Source organism: Pygoscelis adeliae, unplaced genomic scaffold (assembly GCF_000699105.1).
Source record: "Pygoscelis adeliae isolate BGI_AS28 unplaced genomic scaffold, ASM69910v1 Scaffold59, whole genome shotgun sequence".
Classification (NCBI taxonomy): domain Eukaryota; kingdom Metazoa; phylum Chordata; class Aves; order Sphenisciformes; family Spheniscidae; genus Pygoscelis; species Pygoscelis adeliae.
The window spans coordinates 2180269-2200815 of record NW_008825565.1 but is presented as its reverse complement, the minus strand read 5'-3'; the positions used below and the strand labels follow the sequence as shown (position 1 = coordinate 2200815).

The following is a 20547-nucleotide window of genomic DNA, read 5'->3' as shown; positions in this document are numbered from 1 at the left end:
AACATTATTTTGTCTAAAACAACTATTCAGATTTAATTTTGTTGAGTGGTAGAGGTTTAATTTAGTACATTACAAAGTATGCTCTCAGAACAGCCTTCCCGTCTTACTGTTATGAAAGCCGTGCAGTCCAGGCATCAGAGGACACAAAGAAACAGAAATAAATGTACGTCCGCTAAGAAACAAAGCCACACTTTTATGAAGATGGGAACTTAAAGATGATGAGAACTTAGCTCCAACTATGTAACTGAATGTGAAACCTCAGCACCTTTAAATCCTACACTGGATAAAAGCCATAAAGACTGGGTTTTATCTGGCTTCCTTTTATTCTTTATCGCACATTAACAAGTGAGAAACTCTGAGCATCGGTTTTCTTATTAAAGTGAGAGAATCCCCATTCTTATGTAAAATATTTTAAAACTCATATACGGCCAAGTACAAAACCCCCCAGCTCTTTCTTTGGAATAGTTTGCCTTCAATTCCACAGTTTTATACTGATTACTCTTCAACAGATTTTCTTTTTAAAGCGACAGAAGAAGTACGAGCAATGCATAAATTACGTATGTATAAAATTTATGCCTGTACTTCCCTGTATTTGTTACAAAGGCTGACGGTCCCAACTACTTGCGATCACAAGCGAGACTGCTGTAAGGACCCCTGGCCTTAGGGGATACTGTTCTTACAGAAGGGTGTCCATCGCTGAGGCAGCTCTGAACTGTACCGTGGGTGCTCTCAGGACTTTGGCGAGGGAGTAGCGGGGGGCAGGCAGAGGAATTCTGTACGTGGCCTTGTCTGGGGCAAGTTCTGAAGAGAAGCCAGTGGGCCACCAGCAGACCTCTCCTATAGTTGGTATGCTGCGTTTTTGCTCAGCCAATTATGCCCAGCATAACTTGCTGAATGCAGGTACCCATTTTCTTTGCCTATACTGATAATCAACATACGGAAGTAACTCAAATGTCCCCTTAAAGAAAACAGAAGAAAGAAACTCTATGTAACTCTGCTTGTAAAAAGAACTGAACACCCTGCTCTGAGCATGGCACTGAACCTCCAGAAACCCCTTCTAACCTGAATTATTCTATGATGATTCCTTGAGTAACTTGACATTTGAACTGATTAAAAACTGACCAAAAAAGGAAAGAGAAAAAAAAAAGATAAAACCCCCAACAACTATCCACTTCACAAAAATCAAAGCTTTTGGAAACAATTCTGAGTATTTGCAAGATTTGTCAAGTCCAGATTTCAAATCATTGTTAGAGGCACACCACCACTAGGTACCAGAGCTCATTTCTAAAAGAGAGTTTGTTTTTTAGGTAGCACCTAAAAACTTCTATCAAAAACATTTAAAAATTGGTTTAAACCAAAATACCGTAACTTTTGCATGAGGGACGTATTTGACCAGAGCACTAAAAAGAAACCGCATTATGATCAGTAAACCCATCTTGTGAAATTATTTCAGTTTTAGGAATCAAAGCCCTGGTGGATGTGTAATTAAATGCTTTTAAAATCTCCCATTCTCCCTCTGTCAAAAGCATTTCAAATCCTTCAAGTCAAAGCATCGCAGATTGCTTTAGAAAAAGAGTTGCACATACTGCTTTGCGAAGAGAGTCTGATTTTCTCTGTTACAGAGGAAAAATAACTGTAACACCAGTTAAAGACTCGGTAAGAGAGACTTAGTCATTGTTTAACAGCACACAGCCGCAGCCTATCCACTTCAGGAGAGCAAGTAATCCTTAACTAGCGTCAACAGTATCCAGCTCTTCCACAACGCATCAAGGGATTTCAGAACAATTTCCCAAAGAGAAATGGGGAACTGAGGCACGGGGAAACAAAGTGAACTGTTCGCTGTCACCCTGCAGAGCAACCCCCTTCTTGCCACACAACTTTACGAGATAAAGCACTGTAACTCCACCTAAGAAACTATCTTTTTAACTATGTAACTATCTGCATTACAACTTCTTTGCTCAATACAATACTTCTATGAACATCCAAGACCATGCACAGATACAGCAAGTAGTTTTCTGTGAAAGAAAATAAAAAAAATTAAAAAGACTGCCACATGACACCTAGAAGCGTTTATTTTATGCAACAAACTTAAATATGATCATGTGTACATAAAAGTGTACACTGTATCTATGCTGAACAATGCCAGGAAACATAATATTGATGCAACAATCGTCTAAAATAAACATTAAAAAATGAGCCTGGACAGGAAGACAAAATGCAAAACAGACTTACTTCCAATCAGCACAATGCTTAAAATTGAGAGCAATCCTAAACATTTCCAACTTTCCTTACAAAGCTGCCAAAGTCCAACTATTTTTAAAAATTGATTTTTTTTTTCTTTACATCAATAATAAAAATCTGGTGACAAACATTATAAAATCAAATGCTGGACTGTCTTTACTCCTTTAAAATTTAGAATATTCCAACAGAACCGCAGGAGTAAAAACACTTAAAAGTGATATATGTTTTTATAAAACAAACATCAATATGTACATTTATTGCAAATTATATTAAACTAAAACGGAGGGAAAATTAAAAAATGAAATGTCTACTTGCGAATTAATAATAATTTTAAGTGATTACTTTCCCACTCTGATAAAAATCAGAAAGCAACATTTATAAAATTGCCACCACATGACTTTTCATAGCAGGGAACTGAAATCTGTACATCTTATTTTTGCAGAAAAGTAGGCAGGCAGAAAGAATTATACATAAAACAGTCTCCAAAGGTAAAGCAAAAAAATTTTTTTGTGATTTTTTTTTTCCCTCTAGTCTTGTTTAAAATCCATTCAGTAGACTTCTACTTTTTCTGTGACACATGGGAATACCTGGCTCTAGGATCATGAATTTCCAATGTCAGTGTAAGGACCTCCTCTGACTTTCTTTAAAAAAAAATGCAGCATGAAAATTAATGGTGTAAATACACTTTTAAACTCCAGAATGCAGGAACTGGAACCAAGTGTTAAGCAATTTGCTTAATTATTGACTTTTCATAAAAAAAGTCTCTGGGGAAATAAGTACAGATGCTTTTAGCCTCTTTCTCAAGAGTTTCTGCTTTACATTTCCATTGAGAAGGATTAATTTCATGTGAAAGGGAAGCATAGTTTTCCTTCTGGTTTCAGAGCTGAAAGCTGTGTGTTTTGAAGTAATTTCAGTTCCTGTACAGGAAATTTTGTGAATCCTAGTTTTTGCAGAAGCTTGGAGCATGCCATTATTTGGCCTTCATTTCCTCCCTTTTCGAGCGAGTTTTCTTTTTACCTTTTCGGGGGGAGAAAAGGAAATAAAAGTTAATCGTAAGGACATGGAAATTACAACTGATTCTGAATCAAAATCCTACCTATATCGTTTACATTTTAGCTTTTACACTCTTTATACTTGATTCTTCCAACTCTATCTTGTATCTTCTCAACGATTACTTAATTAATTGAATATACCTGAATTTCCTTATTGTACAGCACAACTTCCTGATAAACTTGGAAATACACAAGTTGAGTAATAATAATTCCATAACCAAGTAATGTTTTTTCAGCATAAACAGAAATACATTTCCACAGCTTTCACTGGAATCAGAGAATAAGAATGGTAACTTGTTCTAATTAACTGTATTTAAATTACCCAGGTTTATTAAAACAGCCTGTCTTAAGAACAAGCGTTACTTCAAACATTTTTCAAATATTTATAGTAACATGTACATGCCTACTTAAAAGCAAAAAAACCTATCAGACAGCTATTTTTACATACATTTTTCTAGAAGACAGAAAAATTTCTTTGATTCCCTATCGTATAAGCTACAATAAAAACACAGAATTGTCCTATATAAGATGCCTGCTACACCTTAAGGAAGCCTCCCTCTGCTATCTCTGTATCCTCAGTATCTTCCTGGCTGCTCCCACAGGCCTTAAAAAGATCCATTGCATTTTGGGAATATTCTGGACTTGAGTCTATCTCCAACAGTGAATCTCCATCACTTCCAAGCACCTGGCTTCTGAAAAACGTGAACAATGTTTTGGTATTTTTTCCAAGAAACACTGAGGTATTAACATGTTTCAAAGAAGCTATCTGATACAGGTGGCTTATTTAAGGCTATGGATAGTGCAGTTTGTTATGAAGACTTAAAGAAATTTGATGCATAAAACAGGTATTGCAAGGCAGTACACAAATACTACTCTCTTGAAAGACTGAACAGTAGTATATGATCCTTGCTGTGAGAAGAAAAGGTAATTCTGTTTGATCAAGGTTCTCTGCAAGATCTTCAATTTACAAAATCTCCAGAAAGAAACCATTCCAATGATTCTTTCTTCCTTCAGATTAAATTGTGATTTCTTCCAACACGCTGGTTTGCTGACCTTATCTTATTGCTCTACAACTTTGGACACTTTTGCATTAAAATTATTATTGTATCAGATTCAGCTAAACAAATTTCTCATTGTTTATGTGCATTTGTGGTTTGTTTATATTGGAAATCGAATCACCACATTCAAACACTGGAGTATAGAAAAATGAATTATCATCCAAGAGCTGTTTTGTAGTTTACACAGTTCCAAATTCTGCTTTTGATTTACTTAAAATATGTATTAAAAATTAACAGTAAACAAGCACAGACCCAAAATATCAAAAAAGAATTACAGTTAGAATTACAACTTGTTCTGTTCATTAAAAATGGTCAATTTTAAAGCCTTCGTTATCAATGAACTGAAGCAGAGCACAGCACCTGAATTCCTGCGTACCTGGCATTACTGAATGCACTTGAAATACCCTCAACTCTTAGTTCTTTTACATAGCAAGGCTAGTAAGGGGAATCAGGATGCAACAGACAAAAACCCCACAATTTGGTGAAAACAGGTTAGATTATCCTGTTCTGACCAAACAAATTCAGTTCTCCAATTCCAGCTGCCCTGGTACTTGAATTTGAAAAACAGAACAGAGCACAACACAATATATGTTGGACCATGATGTTTATAAATCATCGTGGTTTAGTTGTGCCCTTTAACATATGCTAGACCTGTGACAATTACAATTTCAGGGTCTATCTTGAGACAGGAAAGGTCCACCCCACCCAGGCACAGTTTTATTTATTTATTTACTTATTTTTACCTTTGTAGATCAATTTGTCTCTGTGCTGCTGCTGGCTTTTTTGCTGCGTCTTGCTGTTTTGGTGCTTTGGCGTTACCTGCCTCTAAACTCCCTGGACTTTCTTGACTGACTGCTGCCCTTTTCCTTCCCCTGACAGGTGGTTTATTTGTTTCCTCATTTTTTGCAGTAGTACCCTGAGGTTCAGGTTTGGGTGGACGCCCTCTCCTGGTTTTTGCTGCAAGTGATGGTCCTGTTTCATCTACATTTTTTTCTTCTGGTTTTTGATGAATATTCTCAGTTCCAGATGCTGATGCTGTTCTTTTTTTCCCACGTTCAGTGCTGTTTCCTTGTGTAGCCTGATCAGAATTAATCTCCTAGAAAATAAGTGTCATGAATGTGAAGGAAAAAAAGATTCCCAAAGGCAAACTCAAATTGTTACTTCCCTCTGACAGAAACATGAGTTTATAAAATAGCAAGTAAGCGTTCTTATAAAAACACATCACATGGGCTTAAACCTAGTAAAAAGTTTTACTAAATGGGATTTCAGATATTAACCTTGCAAAAAGATTTTCTACACTGTGTGTAACGTTAATATCTGCACCCAATGTATCTTTTAGTTGCTTGAAAGTGAGATTACAGTAAGACTAATAATCTCAGCTCCTCCCATGACAGTTCTGGACAAGCTCCTTTACTGCCTCTTTGCCAACTGACAGGAGAGAACTGAGGAACAAGAGTAATGATTTCTGTATCAGACATAGTGTGGCCAGCAGGAGCAGGGAAGTGATCGTGCCCCTGTACTCGGCACTGGTGAGGCCACACCTCGAATACTGTGTTCAGTTTTGGGCCCCTCACTACAAGAAGGATGTTGAGATGTTGGAACATGTCCAGAGAAGGGCAACGAGGCTGGTAAGGGGTCTGGAGAACAAGTCTTATGAGGAGCAGCTGAGGGAGCTGGGGTTGTTTAGCCTGGAGAAAAGGAGGCTGAGGGGAGACCTCATCGCTCTCTACAACTACCTGAAAGGAGGCTGTAGTGAGGTGGGTGTCGGTCTCTTCTCCCAAGTAACTGGCAAAAGGACGAGAGGAAATGGCCTCAAGTTGCGCCAGGGGAGGTTTAGATTGGATGTGAGGAAAAATTTCTTTACTGAAAGAGTGGTTAAACATTGGAAGAGGCTGCCCAGGGGAGTGGTTGAGTCCCCATCCCTGGACGTATTTAAAAGATGGGTAGATGAGGCGCTTAGGGACATGGTTTAGTGGGCATGGTGGTGTTGGGTTGACGGTTGGACTCGATGATCTTAGAGGTCTCTTCCAACCTTAATGATTCTATGATTCTGGTACAGTAAATGATATTTACTTCAATATATGCAAATTTTGAGACCAATGTTCAGTAAAGGTGCAGATTACTAAATCCCTAAATACCAGTAAAAGGAAAAAACAAGGCTTGCAGGGAATAAAAGGGAGCAAGACCTAGTCACAAATGAAACTTGCTGACTTCGTTAATTCTTTGTCATGTCTGAATAGGTATGGCCTACATGCATGTTTTTCTTGTTACACCGAACAAGGTAATGGAAGTGATTAAACTTCATGAAGCAGTGTCTGTATATGTGAAACAGAAAGGGTGGTGGCAATGTAGGTCTCTACACAGAAGAGTATTCATACGGAAACAAAGAGGAAGCAACTGGATGCTGGACCTTCATTTGAACACTGGCTTCTGAAACAGTTAGGAGGAGGGGCAGAGAAAAGGGTATTGAAGAAGTATGGCTGGGATGACTTCGCAATTTCGAACACACCAATTAAGGCCACTCACTATTGCAAGTGCTGTGTCTGAACCAAGGACTTTTTTATTAAATATTCTACCGTTGTTTCTTAAATGTTTAAATAAGTCAGGCAGTCTTTGTAATCTTTACTACTCTTCTAGCAGCTTCATAGCAGACGTTTACAACTTCTATAAGAACTTTACCGATAACCACTCTTTGAAAATTTCAACTAAAGTCAGGTTTCAAGAACCTAGAAAGCATTTTTGAAGACTTATTTCATAAACTCCTTGCCTAACTTCTCTAACTTTTCAGAAGAACCCTATTTTGGGGAAAAAGAAGAAAAAAAGGAACCATACTTTGAAATCTGGGAAAGATTTTTTCTTCTCCATTAGCTTACAGGTTTGAGTATCATGTGGATGTTATTTTAAAAGACTAAGAAAAAACTAACTTTTCTATATGATGATACAAATCCAAAACACCTGCTTATTACTCTGATTTCATCTAATCAAAAAAGACTGAGTAGATATGTAACTTATTAAAATGCGTACAGCATGAACCATCTATGTATCCCTACATTATTACAAAAATCTATTTTGATTTTAGAATCACAGAATCATCTAGGTTGGAAGTGACCTCTTGAAATCATCTAGTCAAACCTTCTGTTAAAAGCAGGGCCTCGGGGTTTATCCAGGGCCCTTGACAAGCCAAACCATGAACAGCGACATTCCACCGCTTTTCTGGGCAACCTATTCCAGTGTTTAATTTTCCTCACAATGTAGATTTTTTTTTTTTTTTTTTTGCTTGCATCCAGATGGAATTTCCCCCGAAGCAACTTCTGCCTGTAGCCTTTTGTCCTGTCCACCACGCAGCCTTGAGAAGAGAGTACTTCCTTCTTCTCCATAAATACCTTTTAGATATTGAAAGGCTAGTTAGATTCCCCCCAAGGCTTCTCTCCTCTAGGCTGAACAAGCCCAACACTTTCAACCTTTCTTCATACAACAACTTCTCCAAGCCTTTATCATCTTGGTGGCCTTCTGCAAAGCTCTCTCCAGTTTTTCAGTATCTCTGCTGAACTGGGGAAGACACAATATTCTGGACACAGTATTCCAGGTGTGGCCTAACGAGTGCCAAGTAGGGTGGAATAATCACATCCCTAAATCTGCTGGCTATACTCTTGCTGATGCAGCCCAGGACCCAGCTTGCCCTCACTGCTGCCAAGGCACGCTGCCGACTCGTGCTCCACTCGTCGTCCACTGGGATGGTCCCTGAGGTCCTTCTCAGCCAACCTACACCCCAGCCAGGCAGATCCCAGAGTGTTGTACTGCTGCTTGAGTTTAATCTATCCCAGGTGCAAGACTTCACATTTACCTTTGTTGAACTTCATGCAACTGTATATTTTGTAAGTTAAAAAATCATTATGATTTAGGCATGATCATCTCTCTCTAATGGAAGGGGGAAAAAGCATTAAAAATCCTCAAAGTTTAAATAATATTTTAGTTGTGACATAATCCATGTTTATTTCATGCTAGAGGACCACTTGAAATTTTCCTGGCAATATCTTCAGTTAAAGCCACAGGTGTCAACCTTCACTCTGAATCACAGCCTTACTGGAAAACATAGAATAAAGGTGGGAATCTTTTGGAATTTTAGAAAAGAGAAGGAAGTCCCTTTCAATTTGCCTGTGCTATTTTTGAGCATATAAGCTCTATTAATTACTCCAGATAAAATAAATAGTAGTTTTGAAAGTAAGGGGTCTTCTATTGGGCTAGGGAAGTGATATAACTACACGAAATGAAATCAGACATTACCAGTTCCTCAGAGACCACCTGCAGTGATGGGTACTGAATAAGCCCCCAATGCCAAGCTTATTATAGAGATACAGTCCATAAAATCCCCAGACATACCTTGTTTTTCACAGGTTCTGTCTTTGCTGGTGTGACTGAAATAATCCTCACGGGGTTTTCATCATTTTCACTGACCCCAGTTTCTGATATATCCGAACTTTGTTCCCTGGTAGCATAATTGAAGACAAAATAAAACCAAAATATACAGAACAAAAGGAGAAAAATGTTTGCAATTATTTAAATAAACAAACAAAAAAATCAATGCAGACAGGCTAAATTAAAAAATAGTTGAATTTGCCTGAGTCCACACTTACATTTTCTTTCCCAGAACTGGGAAAGGTCTGAAAGGGATTGGCTAGTCACTGAGCCAAATCCCTTATCACAGACACAATGCCATATAATTCTTTTTGCAAACTTAAGACCAATGCTCTAAACTAAACGAGGCCGTGTTCTTTTTCCAGATAGAAAAAGCCGATACTGGCAAAGGTAGTAAACAAAAATAAAGACCAGCAGTGCTCAAACTTTACGTTAATTTACACAAACATACAATAGTTTTAAAAACAAAATAGTTTAAAAAAAAAGATTATTACAGCATATATCATGCATGCTTATAGAACAAATTCTGAACAGAGTTATACTTCCCTTTGGCCTTATGAAATGTTAGCATCTAGAGTTGACTCTCTCTACTTACTTTAACCCTTTATCTTAGCCAGTTAATCAATTCCAAAACAAATTAAACAATCTTAAAATTTGAAAGTGTAAACTGTTTCTCCAGATTTACGACAAATTTAAAAACTCTGGATCCACATAAAAATAACACTTACTAGAAGAAAGACCGAATATTACAATCACATGTTGCATCTTTCCACTGAGATCCTGGTCCTCTTCAGCAAGCTCATTTTAATTGTTCTTAATCTTAAATAGGTCAGAATATTTCATCTACATCAAAAATGTTTCTTGTTACCAATGAGGATTAATCCTAATTTATACATCAAAAATGTGTGAGTTGCAAAATCTGTTTAGTGTGAATTATGGCTGGTCTCTTCAATTAATGTATTTTCTGATGTAAAAATATTATGAATATTAACCACCAAAATTTCAGACAGTATAGTGTCTCTTCTGTTGTATTATATGTAATGACAGGCAGGCCACACCTAAACACTGTACCGAATTTTTGTCTACTAAAAAAAAAACCCAAAACAAAAAGCAAAGAGGGAGATTTTACCTATAGAAAACTATTATATTTTTTTAAAAATGGGCAAAATAAGGACACTCTTCAAACATACAGGCACATACACCAAATCACTTCCTGTCCTAAAACATGCAAGTACACTGGAGAACATGAAGTAAAGAGTTGATGAAAGAAATTTCAAACTCCTGTACCTTGATCTGTTTCCTGCAGAAGAGCTCAGCTCAGAGTTTACACTGATATTGCTTCCAGTCTCTGATCCTGTAGTTCTAATATACGGTCTCCTTCCAGTTGCAGATAATGGTTTGTTTACTGTACCTAATACACCAGTTGGTTTTGGCTAGAAGAAAATGTTTACATCTTAAAAAATGGGAACTTCAGATACATATTTAATTTTTAAAATATTTTCTTGAGTATTTTAAAATACTTTTTCCGGATTAACAGTCTCAATCACAATGCCATCAGTTTAGAGCTACAGACCTCATCTTTACTTAAAAACCACTGTCTATCCTACTTTTATTTCTTATAATTTAACAGCACTTCATCAATTGCCTTGCTCTCTCTCATGCTTTGAAGGGATAGCAGCTGGAGAAGTCTCAACAAAAGCCAGAATGTTAGGTAATATTAGAGGACTGAAAGGATGTGACAATATCCTTTCAGTCTCAACATGGTTGAGAACCTCTGGGTAAGGATGAAGGGGAAAGGAAATAAAGTGGATGTTGTTGTGGGAGTCTACTATCAACCAGCCAGCCAGGATGATAACACCGATGAATTGTTCTACAAGGAATTAAGGGATATCTCTAGATCAACTGCCCTTGTCCTTATGGGTGATTTTAACTTCCCAGACATCAACGGGGAATATCATACAGCAGAGACAAATGGGTCCACGAAATTTCTGAAGCACGTTGAAGATAACTTCTTGGTGCAGGTACTAAGGGAGCTGACTAGGAAAGGTGCCCTCCTAGTTTTGTTGTTTATAGACAGAGAGGGACTTGCAGGTGAAGTGGTGATTGGTAGCTGTCTTGGTCACAGTGACCACAAAGTAGTTGAGTTTCAAATCATTGGTGACAGAAGAAAAACTGCCAGCAAAACTTCGACCCTGGATATGGGGAGAGCAGACTTCAGGCTGCTCAAGGAGCTAGTTAGTAAGGTCCCCTGGGAATCTGCTTTTGAAGGTATTGGGGTCCATGAATGCTGGTCACTTTTTAAAAGCCATCTCTTAAAAGTGCAGGAGCAGGCAATTCCAAAGTGTCGGAAGTCAAGCAAGAGGGGCAGAAGGATAGCTTGGCTGAGCAGGGATCTCCTTCCAGAACTTAGGCGGAAAAGGAAAGTGTATGGACTTTGGAAGCAAGGACAGGTGACATGGGAGGACTACAGATATGCTGTTTGCCACTGTAGGGAGAAAATTTGTGCGGCCAAAGCTTGATTAGAGTTCAAGCTGGCCAGCACTGTGAAGGACAACAAAAAGGACTTTTTAAAATATGTTAATAGCAAAAGGAGGATCAGAGATAACATTTGGTCGTTGCTTGATGAGTTCGGTCACCTCACAAATAGGGATGCAGACAAAGTGGAGACATTTATTGCCTTCTTTGCCTCTGTCTTCAACACTGATGATGGGCCCTAGGACCCCCAGAGCACTGTCTTGGAAGACCATGACCAGGGGATGACAAACTCCCAGCCAACCCTGACCTTGTTCGAAACTTGCTGCTCCAGCTGGATGCTCATAAATCTATGGGGCCCGATGGGATTCATCCCAGGGTACTGAAAGAGCTAGCTGATGTCATTGCAAGACCTCTCCGTTATTTTTTCAACAGTCTTGGGAGTCTGGAGAGGTCCTAGTCAACTCTAAGCTGGAAAATGTCCCAATTTTCAAGAAGGGTAAGGATGAGGACCCTGGTAATTACAGGCCTGTCAGTCTCACTTTAGTGCCTGGTAAAATTATGGAGAAGGTTATTCTGGGAGTTACTGAAAAACACTTGAGACACAATGCAGTCATTGTCATAGCCAGCACAGGTTCACAAGGGGAAAGTCCTGCTTAACCAACTTAATTTCCTTTTATGACAAGGTCACCTACTTAGTTGACCAAGGGAAGTCAGTAGATGTGGTGTTTTGGATTTTAGCAAAGCTTTTGATACTGTCTCTCACAGTATCCTTCTGGATAAACTGTCCAGCACACAGCTAGACAAGTCCATAATATGCTGGGTGAGCAACTGGCTGATGGGTCGGGCTCAAGGGTTATAGTAAATGGGGTTACATCAGGCTGGTGGCCAGTCACCGGTGGGGTTCGCTAAGGCTCAATTTTAGGGCCAGTGCTCTTTAATGTTTTTATAAATGATCTAGATGCAGGAGTTGAATGTGCATTAAGTTTGCTGATGATACTAAACTAGGAGGAGCTGTGAACTCCCTCAAGGGTAGAATCGCCTCATCTACCCGTCTTTTAAATACTTCCAGGGATGGTGATCTGGAAGGCCTTCCAAGGGTAGAGAGGCCTTACAGAGATCTGGATAGATTAGAGAGCTGGACAGTCACCAACTGTATGAAATTTAACAGGAGCAAGCTCCCGATTCTCCACCTCAGTCAGGGTAATCCTGGTTATACATACAAATTGGGGGACGAGAGGCTGGAGAGCAGCCCCACAGAAAGAGATCTGGGGGTTTGGGTTGATGGCAAGTTGAATGTGAGTCAACAGTGTGCCCTGGCAGCTAAAAGGGCCAACAGTGTCCTGGGGTACCTCAAGCACAGCATAGCTAGCTGGTTGAGGAAGGGGACTGTCCCACTCTACACTGCCCTGCTGCGGCCCCACTTTGAGTACTGTGTGCAGTTTTGGGCGCCTCAATGTAAGAGGGACATGAAACTATTAAGAGTGTGTCAAGAAGAGGGCGACCAAGATGATGAAAGGCCTTGAGGGCAAGACTTAGGAGGAGCGGCTGAGGTCACTTAGTTTGTTCAGCTTAGAGAAGAGAAGACTGAGGGGTGACCTCATCGCAGTCTACAACTTCCTCAAGGAGGGCAGCGGAGGGGGAGTGTTGATCTCTCTGGTGACCAGCAACAGAACACAAGGAAATGTTATGAAGCTGCATCAGGGGAAGTTCAGATTGGACATTAAGAAAAGGTTCTTCACTGAGAGGGTGGCTGCTCGCTGGAACAGGCTACCTGGGGAAGTGGTCATGGCACGAAGCCTGTCAGAGCTCAAGGAGTGTCTGGACAACACTCTTAGTCATATGGTTTAGTAGTATTTGAGCCTGACCCATCAGCCAATTGCTCACCCAGCGTATTATGGACTTGTCTAGCTGTGTGCTGGACAGTTTATCCAGAAGGATGCTGTGAGAGACAGTATCAAAAACTTTGCTAAAATCCAAAACACCACATCTACTGACTTCCCTTGGTCAACTAGATGGGTGACCTTGTCATAAAAGGAAATTAAATTGGTTAAGCAGGACTTTCCCCTTGTGAACCTGTGCTGGCTATGACCAATGTCACAGGTAGTCCTGTAATAAGCAGGGAGTTGGACTTGATGACCCTTATGAGTCCCTTCCAACTTGAGATATTCTATGATTCCAACATCCTATATTGGCAAAGCAAAGCACCTCCGGGAAAGGCTTTCCAAAATGTAATGCAGAATTAGGTTCACTACAACAGTAGGAAATGTGTACACTTTTACTATACAGAAAGCTAGTGTAAAAATATTTAACACCATCTATCTATTCTGGGGTTCTCCGATACAGTGATGGTATTTTAGATCTTGCTATGACTGGTGTCTGTTGACTGATTTGGTCAGGGTGGGTAGGCAGCAGGAAGTTTTTTATTTTGTCTCTGGAGAGGAGTCAAGGAAGTTTTCATAACTGGCATGTCACATTCTTCATGTAATTTTACATTTCCTCAGAGACCAAGTTAATTCATTAAGACATTCCCACAAGAAAAAATAATTCCCATGTGTGGAAGTTATGAGGGAGCAGGCAGGAGGGAGATACCACAGATGCTAGAAAACATTTGGCTAGCAAAAAAAAGCAATGTTCTCTGTAGAAACGGCCTGTTACTGAGCACATGTTCAGTAGCTGCATCATCCTAGTGCTAATACTGCACAACATTTACTTAAACATATTATTCTTGTAATATTTTATTTGCTCAATTTACGGAGTATTTTATAAAAAGTAGGAAGCATTTGGCACAGCTAATAGGAGAGAGAAAAATATTTAAGAGAGAAAAGAAAGTGCTTCTGCACAACCAGCAGGTTGCAAATTTCTGGCACCTACTGCCATAAGAGGTTGTGAAGACAGAGCATCAGGAGGTTCAAAACCAGAGCAGATAAATTTGGGAACAAGTCCATAAGCAGATATCAAAACCAACAGGCACAGATGCACAGTCTAGCATCCCGTTAGAAAAATTATGAATGCTGAGGGAGTAAGAAGGGGAATGTACTGCAGAAAGTGGCTAGACTTGTACGCTCTCCCTAATCATGTTGTATTAGTCCCCCTGGAAAAACAATACAAGGCCAAAAAGGACCGTTGGTCTGAGTCAGTGGGGTATCCTTACACATCTGCGTTTTCTGAAATGGAAGTAGGCAGAAAAAGAAGCACGTGTTTGTGGATTCTGTTAGAGCATGGAAGAAATGTCTGTTTTCCCAGAACACTGAAAATTACCTAAATAATACTAGCTTGGTATGGGACATCCCTTCCCCCCAAATCTAACTCTCTTTTAACAGAATGCAGGAGAGAAGCCTGTCTTATACCAGTAAGATTTTTTTAGTTAAGACATAGCTTTAGTCTACATTGCTGGAAGCCTTATGGAAAGAGAAATGTTTACACAGCCAACTAAACTTGCTTCAAATGCTTCATTCATTACATTTGAATATTGTCAAAGGTGAAACAATTACAGCAGACAGATACCTTCTTCTGAGGATATTTAAAGCACCAGTCTGGTACTGGCTGCTGCTAAAGAAGGTGGTCTTCTGTCTGCCTCCTCCCTTCCTAATGTAACTCCAACCCAGCTCACTGAGTAGCATCCAGGCTGGTGTCACAGGGTGAACATGAAGCAAGGAGAGGCAGGATTCTGCCAACTGAGCAAGCCTCACCCACACGAACTGCTCTGATAGAGGAAACTTTTTGTATAAATGAAAAATCAGTATGAGAAGAAGCAATTTTAAATGATATGACCATCTACAGAGTGATTGTTTGTCTCTACTCTTACAATGAACAATTACCACAAAGCTCTGCTCTAACTGAAGACTTTAGAAACTAATGCAGTAACAGTTCATGGAACACAGAACATGAAAATTAATAAATGCACATGAAATTTATATTAAAACCATTATTTATACTGTTCTCAGGATTTTTAGATTTTATGGGTCAGCCAGCATTCTTTCACTAAGCTCAAGAAAAAAAAACTGCTAATTTTTTTGAGTTAGACTAAAAAGCATTCTGACATAATTTAACCAGAACCTAGGAAAGACAGTTACAGAATCCCAAGAAAGGACAGCTGATGGTAAAAGGTATAAAAATAGGTTTCTGTTTTTTTATGGGGTTTTTTTTGCGCATCCCCGCCAAAAGACTTGGTATTTTCTCTCCCCTGTGAAGGTATCAGCCAAATTATGTCTGAAATAAAATGAGACATTCAAAAGGGTGTAGACATTTGTAGCTGAATTTTAAAGCATTAACAGCTATATTAAAAATATTGAGATTGGAAATTTAAGACCTCCAATGCTAGTGGTGTTACAATCCAGTATCTGCATCATAACCTCGTCATGCTTATCTGAATAATGGAAAAACCTGTAGTTATGTGAAAAACTGTAGTCAATCAAGAACCTATGCCTCAGTGCACACGTAACAATCTTGGTGTTGTGTACTCACCAGGTAGTATGTTAAAGGCGTTAATTATGCCATCAAATAAAAGAATCACAAACTACTGTACACAAACTCTTAATGCAATTTTTAAACTACAGCAGTCCAGGACATTTAAAAAAATCACGAGTAATATTCAAAGAATTGTAACTTGTCAAAATACAGTACCTTTCCTGTCAAAAGAAGAACCCTTATCTCTTCTGAAATGTAATTCCTGTCATTGCAGAAGTCCTGTATAAAAAATAAAATAAAAATCAGTTTGTGTTTGATCTCTCAATCTTGCTGTTGCTTTTTTATATACACATGATTGACTTCTCAAATTAGATGCTACTATCAAGTGCTACAGATATTTCACACCATGCAACTTGCTCACAAATGAATCAATCTAATAAAGACAGGTCAAACTAGTATTCTGGAGGAAATCTGTAGTGAGCATTACTGAATGACAGTATGCCATACTTGAAGTTAGGATTTGCATTTTTTCTTCTTGAAGGACATGAATCATTTGAAGTGAAGCAAAACTGCCCTCCCTATTTTTTCACTTGCATCTTTTTAATGGGAAGTCCAAAGAGAGGAACAGAGGTGCTGTTTTCTCTAAACAACTTGAAAGTTGCTACTTTTGTCACTCTGGGTACAGTTTACACAGACCAAAACACTAAATCTGAATGCAGGTAGCTATCACAGACACCAGCTCCCTGTCACCATGGCATCTGCCGTTTTACAATTAAATAAGCAAACTAAATTTTGCTTAAACAGACTCTGGAAAGGCTGTTAATTAACAGTCTAAGACATTGAAAAATGTGAAATGTATTCTTCAGTACAACCAAAACATCAGGTCTGGTCCAGAGAATTACTTTGGTTCCACTTATACTTTTTAGAAGTATGCCTCTTAAAGAAGAGTAGTGCTATTGCTGGTAGTAGAGCTGTACTTACCAAGACTATTACTAGGCAATAAGAGGACCAACTTGTACAGCAAGCAAAATAACCAAACAGCTACTGACAGATATAAACATACCACAGATAACAGAAAAAATGTTCCCTTTTTCTTTCTAGTCTGCTTTGCATTCTAATTCAGACATACCGTTAGAATATACATATATTCCCATATATTCAGATGCACCTGTAAAACACTTTAGTGAAATGATCTAGCAATACATGCTAACATATCAATATTTATTCTAATTAGCTCTCACCTGGTTACAAACATTTCTGGCACATGTTCACAAAACATAGATAACATAGCATATAGCCAATGTTAAAAAATTTAATTGCTGAGGATAAAATACATGCATTTTTCCCACTCATGATATTATGTTATGGAGATAACCAGCTCTCAGTTATAAAAATCAAATCAAAGTATTTCCCCTTATTACTTTGGAAATTAAATTAACAAATTTACCTTTTCAGGTTGTGTAAAAAATTTGGTTGGTAATACAGGGTCCTTCGGTGAATCTGCATTGCACAAAGCACTTTTGCTGTTGATTACACATAGTGCTACATCACATACTGTATAAAGTTTCTGAAGAAAAAAAGAAAAGTATGCTTTAGGAATTACTTACTGTTTTTACAGTGTACAGAGAATGTAGTTCTTTAAAAAGTTTAATCTATGTGTTAAAATAACCACCACTAAGGACATATTTTATAATTACATCATTAATCATACTGTTGGCTCTTCAAACAGATACAGAAATCCCCATTTTTAATGATACTACTTAATAAAAACTAGTAATACTTTACATGCCAATGCTGTACAATAGAAGCTCTTGCTCAATCAAATCACCATAAATGGTTTCTCATCTCTGCTAGAAACTAACAGGTTTAACAGTAGCCATATAATACAGTATTTCCTCCCCCAACAGCAGAAGATACTTATGTCAGGAAACTAGGCAGTAGGAGTTAAAATAAGGCAGGCATGCAGTAACAGGAATATTTAACAGGTTTTGTTTATTAACTTCATTAGGTATTGTGTGCTGGATAAGGTCAGCAAGGTTCTGAAAGAATGAGATCGGCAATATACAGAGAATGCTTGCAATTAACACTGTCTCTAAAAGACCATAAAAATATCTGAGCTAGTGCTTTCAGATTTCCTGCAAATCCTGTTCATCAGCTGCTTGTGAAACCCTCAGCCCATCACCCAACACTTATCTGAATTGCATTTCTTACTTCATTGGCCTTTGGCTCATCAGGAGACTGAGCATCTCGGGTAAGCTTGATGTTTTCTGCCATCTTTTTCATGAAGGCATGGCTATTGTTCTCATTCTTTGTCATTAGAACTTCAAGCATGAACCACAGGCACCTAAAAAGCCATAAAACCACAAGCAATTACATTCCAGCTTTTATACTGCAGCTCTCACATACAACGTCTTAAAAAAATTTTGTCAGCTGCACTAGCTTTTTCTTAAGAAACCACAATCAATTTGAAGATATCATAAATAGATAACATCATCCAAAGATGTAAACAGAGTGTAGACCTTTCACACACAGAGTCTTAATCGTACTCTTTGGAATCAATCTGCCAAATTAGTGTGCTTCTTTATTATATCTGTAAACACTGCCCAACCAATCAACTTTTTTATCTTCCAAATATGAATAGAAGCAAGAATTCTGGTGCTACTATCATCTAGATGAAATTCTGTAGTCACTACCTTGGGCTATGTCTACGTTCCTATCAACAATGTACCATGACCACACTCAAGACAGGCTTAAACAAATAATACTTCTGCTAGATAGTTACCCATACTATGTGGTTTAATACTGGAATTCAAATAGGAGAGGAGATCCAAAACTGAGCAGATCAGATTCTTGCTAATGCTCCATATAGAAGGAAAAGAAATCCTTACAGATAGACATAATGAAATTAGCTTTCCCAGTTTTCTTTCTTTAAATCTAGTTTATTTATAGGGAGAACCCATTATATTTTGACTAAAAGTTTGTTTTAAGATTTTTTTTTTCAATTATGATATAAAGCACAACTGGTCCATCCACACTATCAGCTTCAGAGCTGCATGTAGCTAGAGGGTCAACAACAGTCATAATATGGTAAAATAATACTTAGTTGGGAAAGACATACAGGTGGGTCTGAGAAATGCAGTCTTTGCCAGTAGCTAATTTAATTCTGAAGCTCTGGAAGAGAGATTACCTTGTAGAAACAGGCTAATAAAAAAAGCTAGAAAACCAGGATGACTGAACATTTGCATTCCCTGCCCACAAGAGCCCCAATCTTCTTAACTGATACAAATTAAAGATTGCAACGCAAGAGTTGAAGGAACATTCCTCTCAAAAACTCAAAGTAAAGAGGGTTGTGCTCCATCAAAACACTTAGTTATCTGGTGTTCAAATGAAACAAGACATCTATATTCTGACTTGCATCCAAGAGCTACAAAGGCTGTAAGTAAATAAACACGTTAGATACCTTTACATCCATCTATTCACTATTCTCAAGAACTTAAATGGGATGAATACAGGACTGATAACATACCACACTGACCCAGCTTCTCCAAAACCCTGTGTTGTGCAAAGATTACTACTGAGGAAAAATTTTACGCTGGTAATTCCAGTTAACACATGTCAATTTCAATAGCTTGATTTCCTCACCAAGTAACAAATTAAATAAATCATTATCAACCCTGAACAAGACCCTTCCAGAACAATAGTGGGATTCCATGTAGAAAAATATGCACCTAGAAGAACACAGTCACATAAAGTTCATTCTCTGTATCCATTTCAGTATTTTTGGAATATGAATTTGGAAGAAAAAGACACTGTCTCAAGATAAGAAAGAAACCCAAACACAAACATACCTCTGTAGGACAAGCTTAAAAAACTTCATAAGAATAAATATCACAGATTATGGTTAAGGAACTTGCTAAACATGTATTTACTTTACGTGACTGTATTTAGGCCATATAAACCCAAGACGAACTAGGGAGACAACTACAAAACATACTGCCAGTCTGCTTTTCCAAGTTCGCAAGCATCTACGTTAACACTTTAAAGTGAACACTATGACTCTCAGAACTCTTGAAAGAAACACTGTGTTACATTATATGAGAAAAATGTTTTGCATTTATCTCAGGAGACTCTTTAGAGAAGTATTCCTGCCAAAATTCCTGTACAGAGTATTTCTTTGTTTGGAGCAGTCCTCTCTGGCTAGTTCAGCCAGCCTGTGACAAACATGAGGGAAGAAATTTGACAACAAAGGAGGGCTATACAAGGGGTGTCCAAAAAAGCTCTGTGCACTAGAAAGCACTTCTCAGAGAAAGTATTAACTCAACAACTGCGAATCACAACTTGTTCCATGCATTTTGGATAAAGTACACGCTGGAGAGTGCTTTCAGACGTTGCCAGGAACAGGGAGTCCTGAGACAAAACGTGGACTTGATGATTAGGTAAGAAATCTTCACTGACTTCAGATTCTAACCAGGTGTGAGTCAAGTAACTCAGAAATCAGAACAAATTAAGTTTTTCATTTGAAGAAAGAATCAGACTTGGACTCACAGGTGAAGGTGCAAAAAGAATTAAGATGTAAACTGGTTTATTTGTGCCAAGAATGAACTGCTTTCCTGATGATATATATTGTAGTATGTGGTTATACATGCCTTTGTAATAGCAAAACATAGCTCACAGTTCCTCCAAAAATAAATACAAGAAAAAAACCAAAACGCTAAAACCCAAGCTGGGGGGGGATGCTTTAACAATTTTTTAAAAATGTGAAAATTTAACTATTTTTTTAAATTCATGACAAGACACAAAGGAATACAAAAGTTATGCTTAAGGTATGAAAGATTATTTGAGGTATACAAGAAGGTCTCAAACTGGAAACAGTACAGAACAAGCTTCTGTATGACAGG

General features: G+C 38.2%; 1 protein-coding gene across 1 annotated transcript in view; it reads right to left on the bottom strand.

The window, feature by feature from the left end:
• Positions 1-5090: 5090 nt before the first annotated feature.
• Positions 5091-20547, bottom strand: part of PDS5A (PDS5, regulator of cohesion maintenance, homolog A (S. cerevisiae)) — an 82682-nt gene continuing 67225 nt past the window's right edge. The window contains 6 exon segments of the mRNA XM_009332448.1: positions 5091-5447; positions 8732-8837; positions 10055-10200; positions 15866-15928; positions 17097-17216; positions 17861-17993. Of these exon segments, the coding sequence (XP_009330723.1) occupies positions 5091-5447; positions 8732-8837; positions 10055-10200; positions 15866-15928; positions 17097-17216; positions 17861-17993 (925 nt within the window).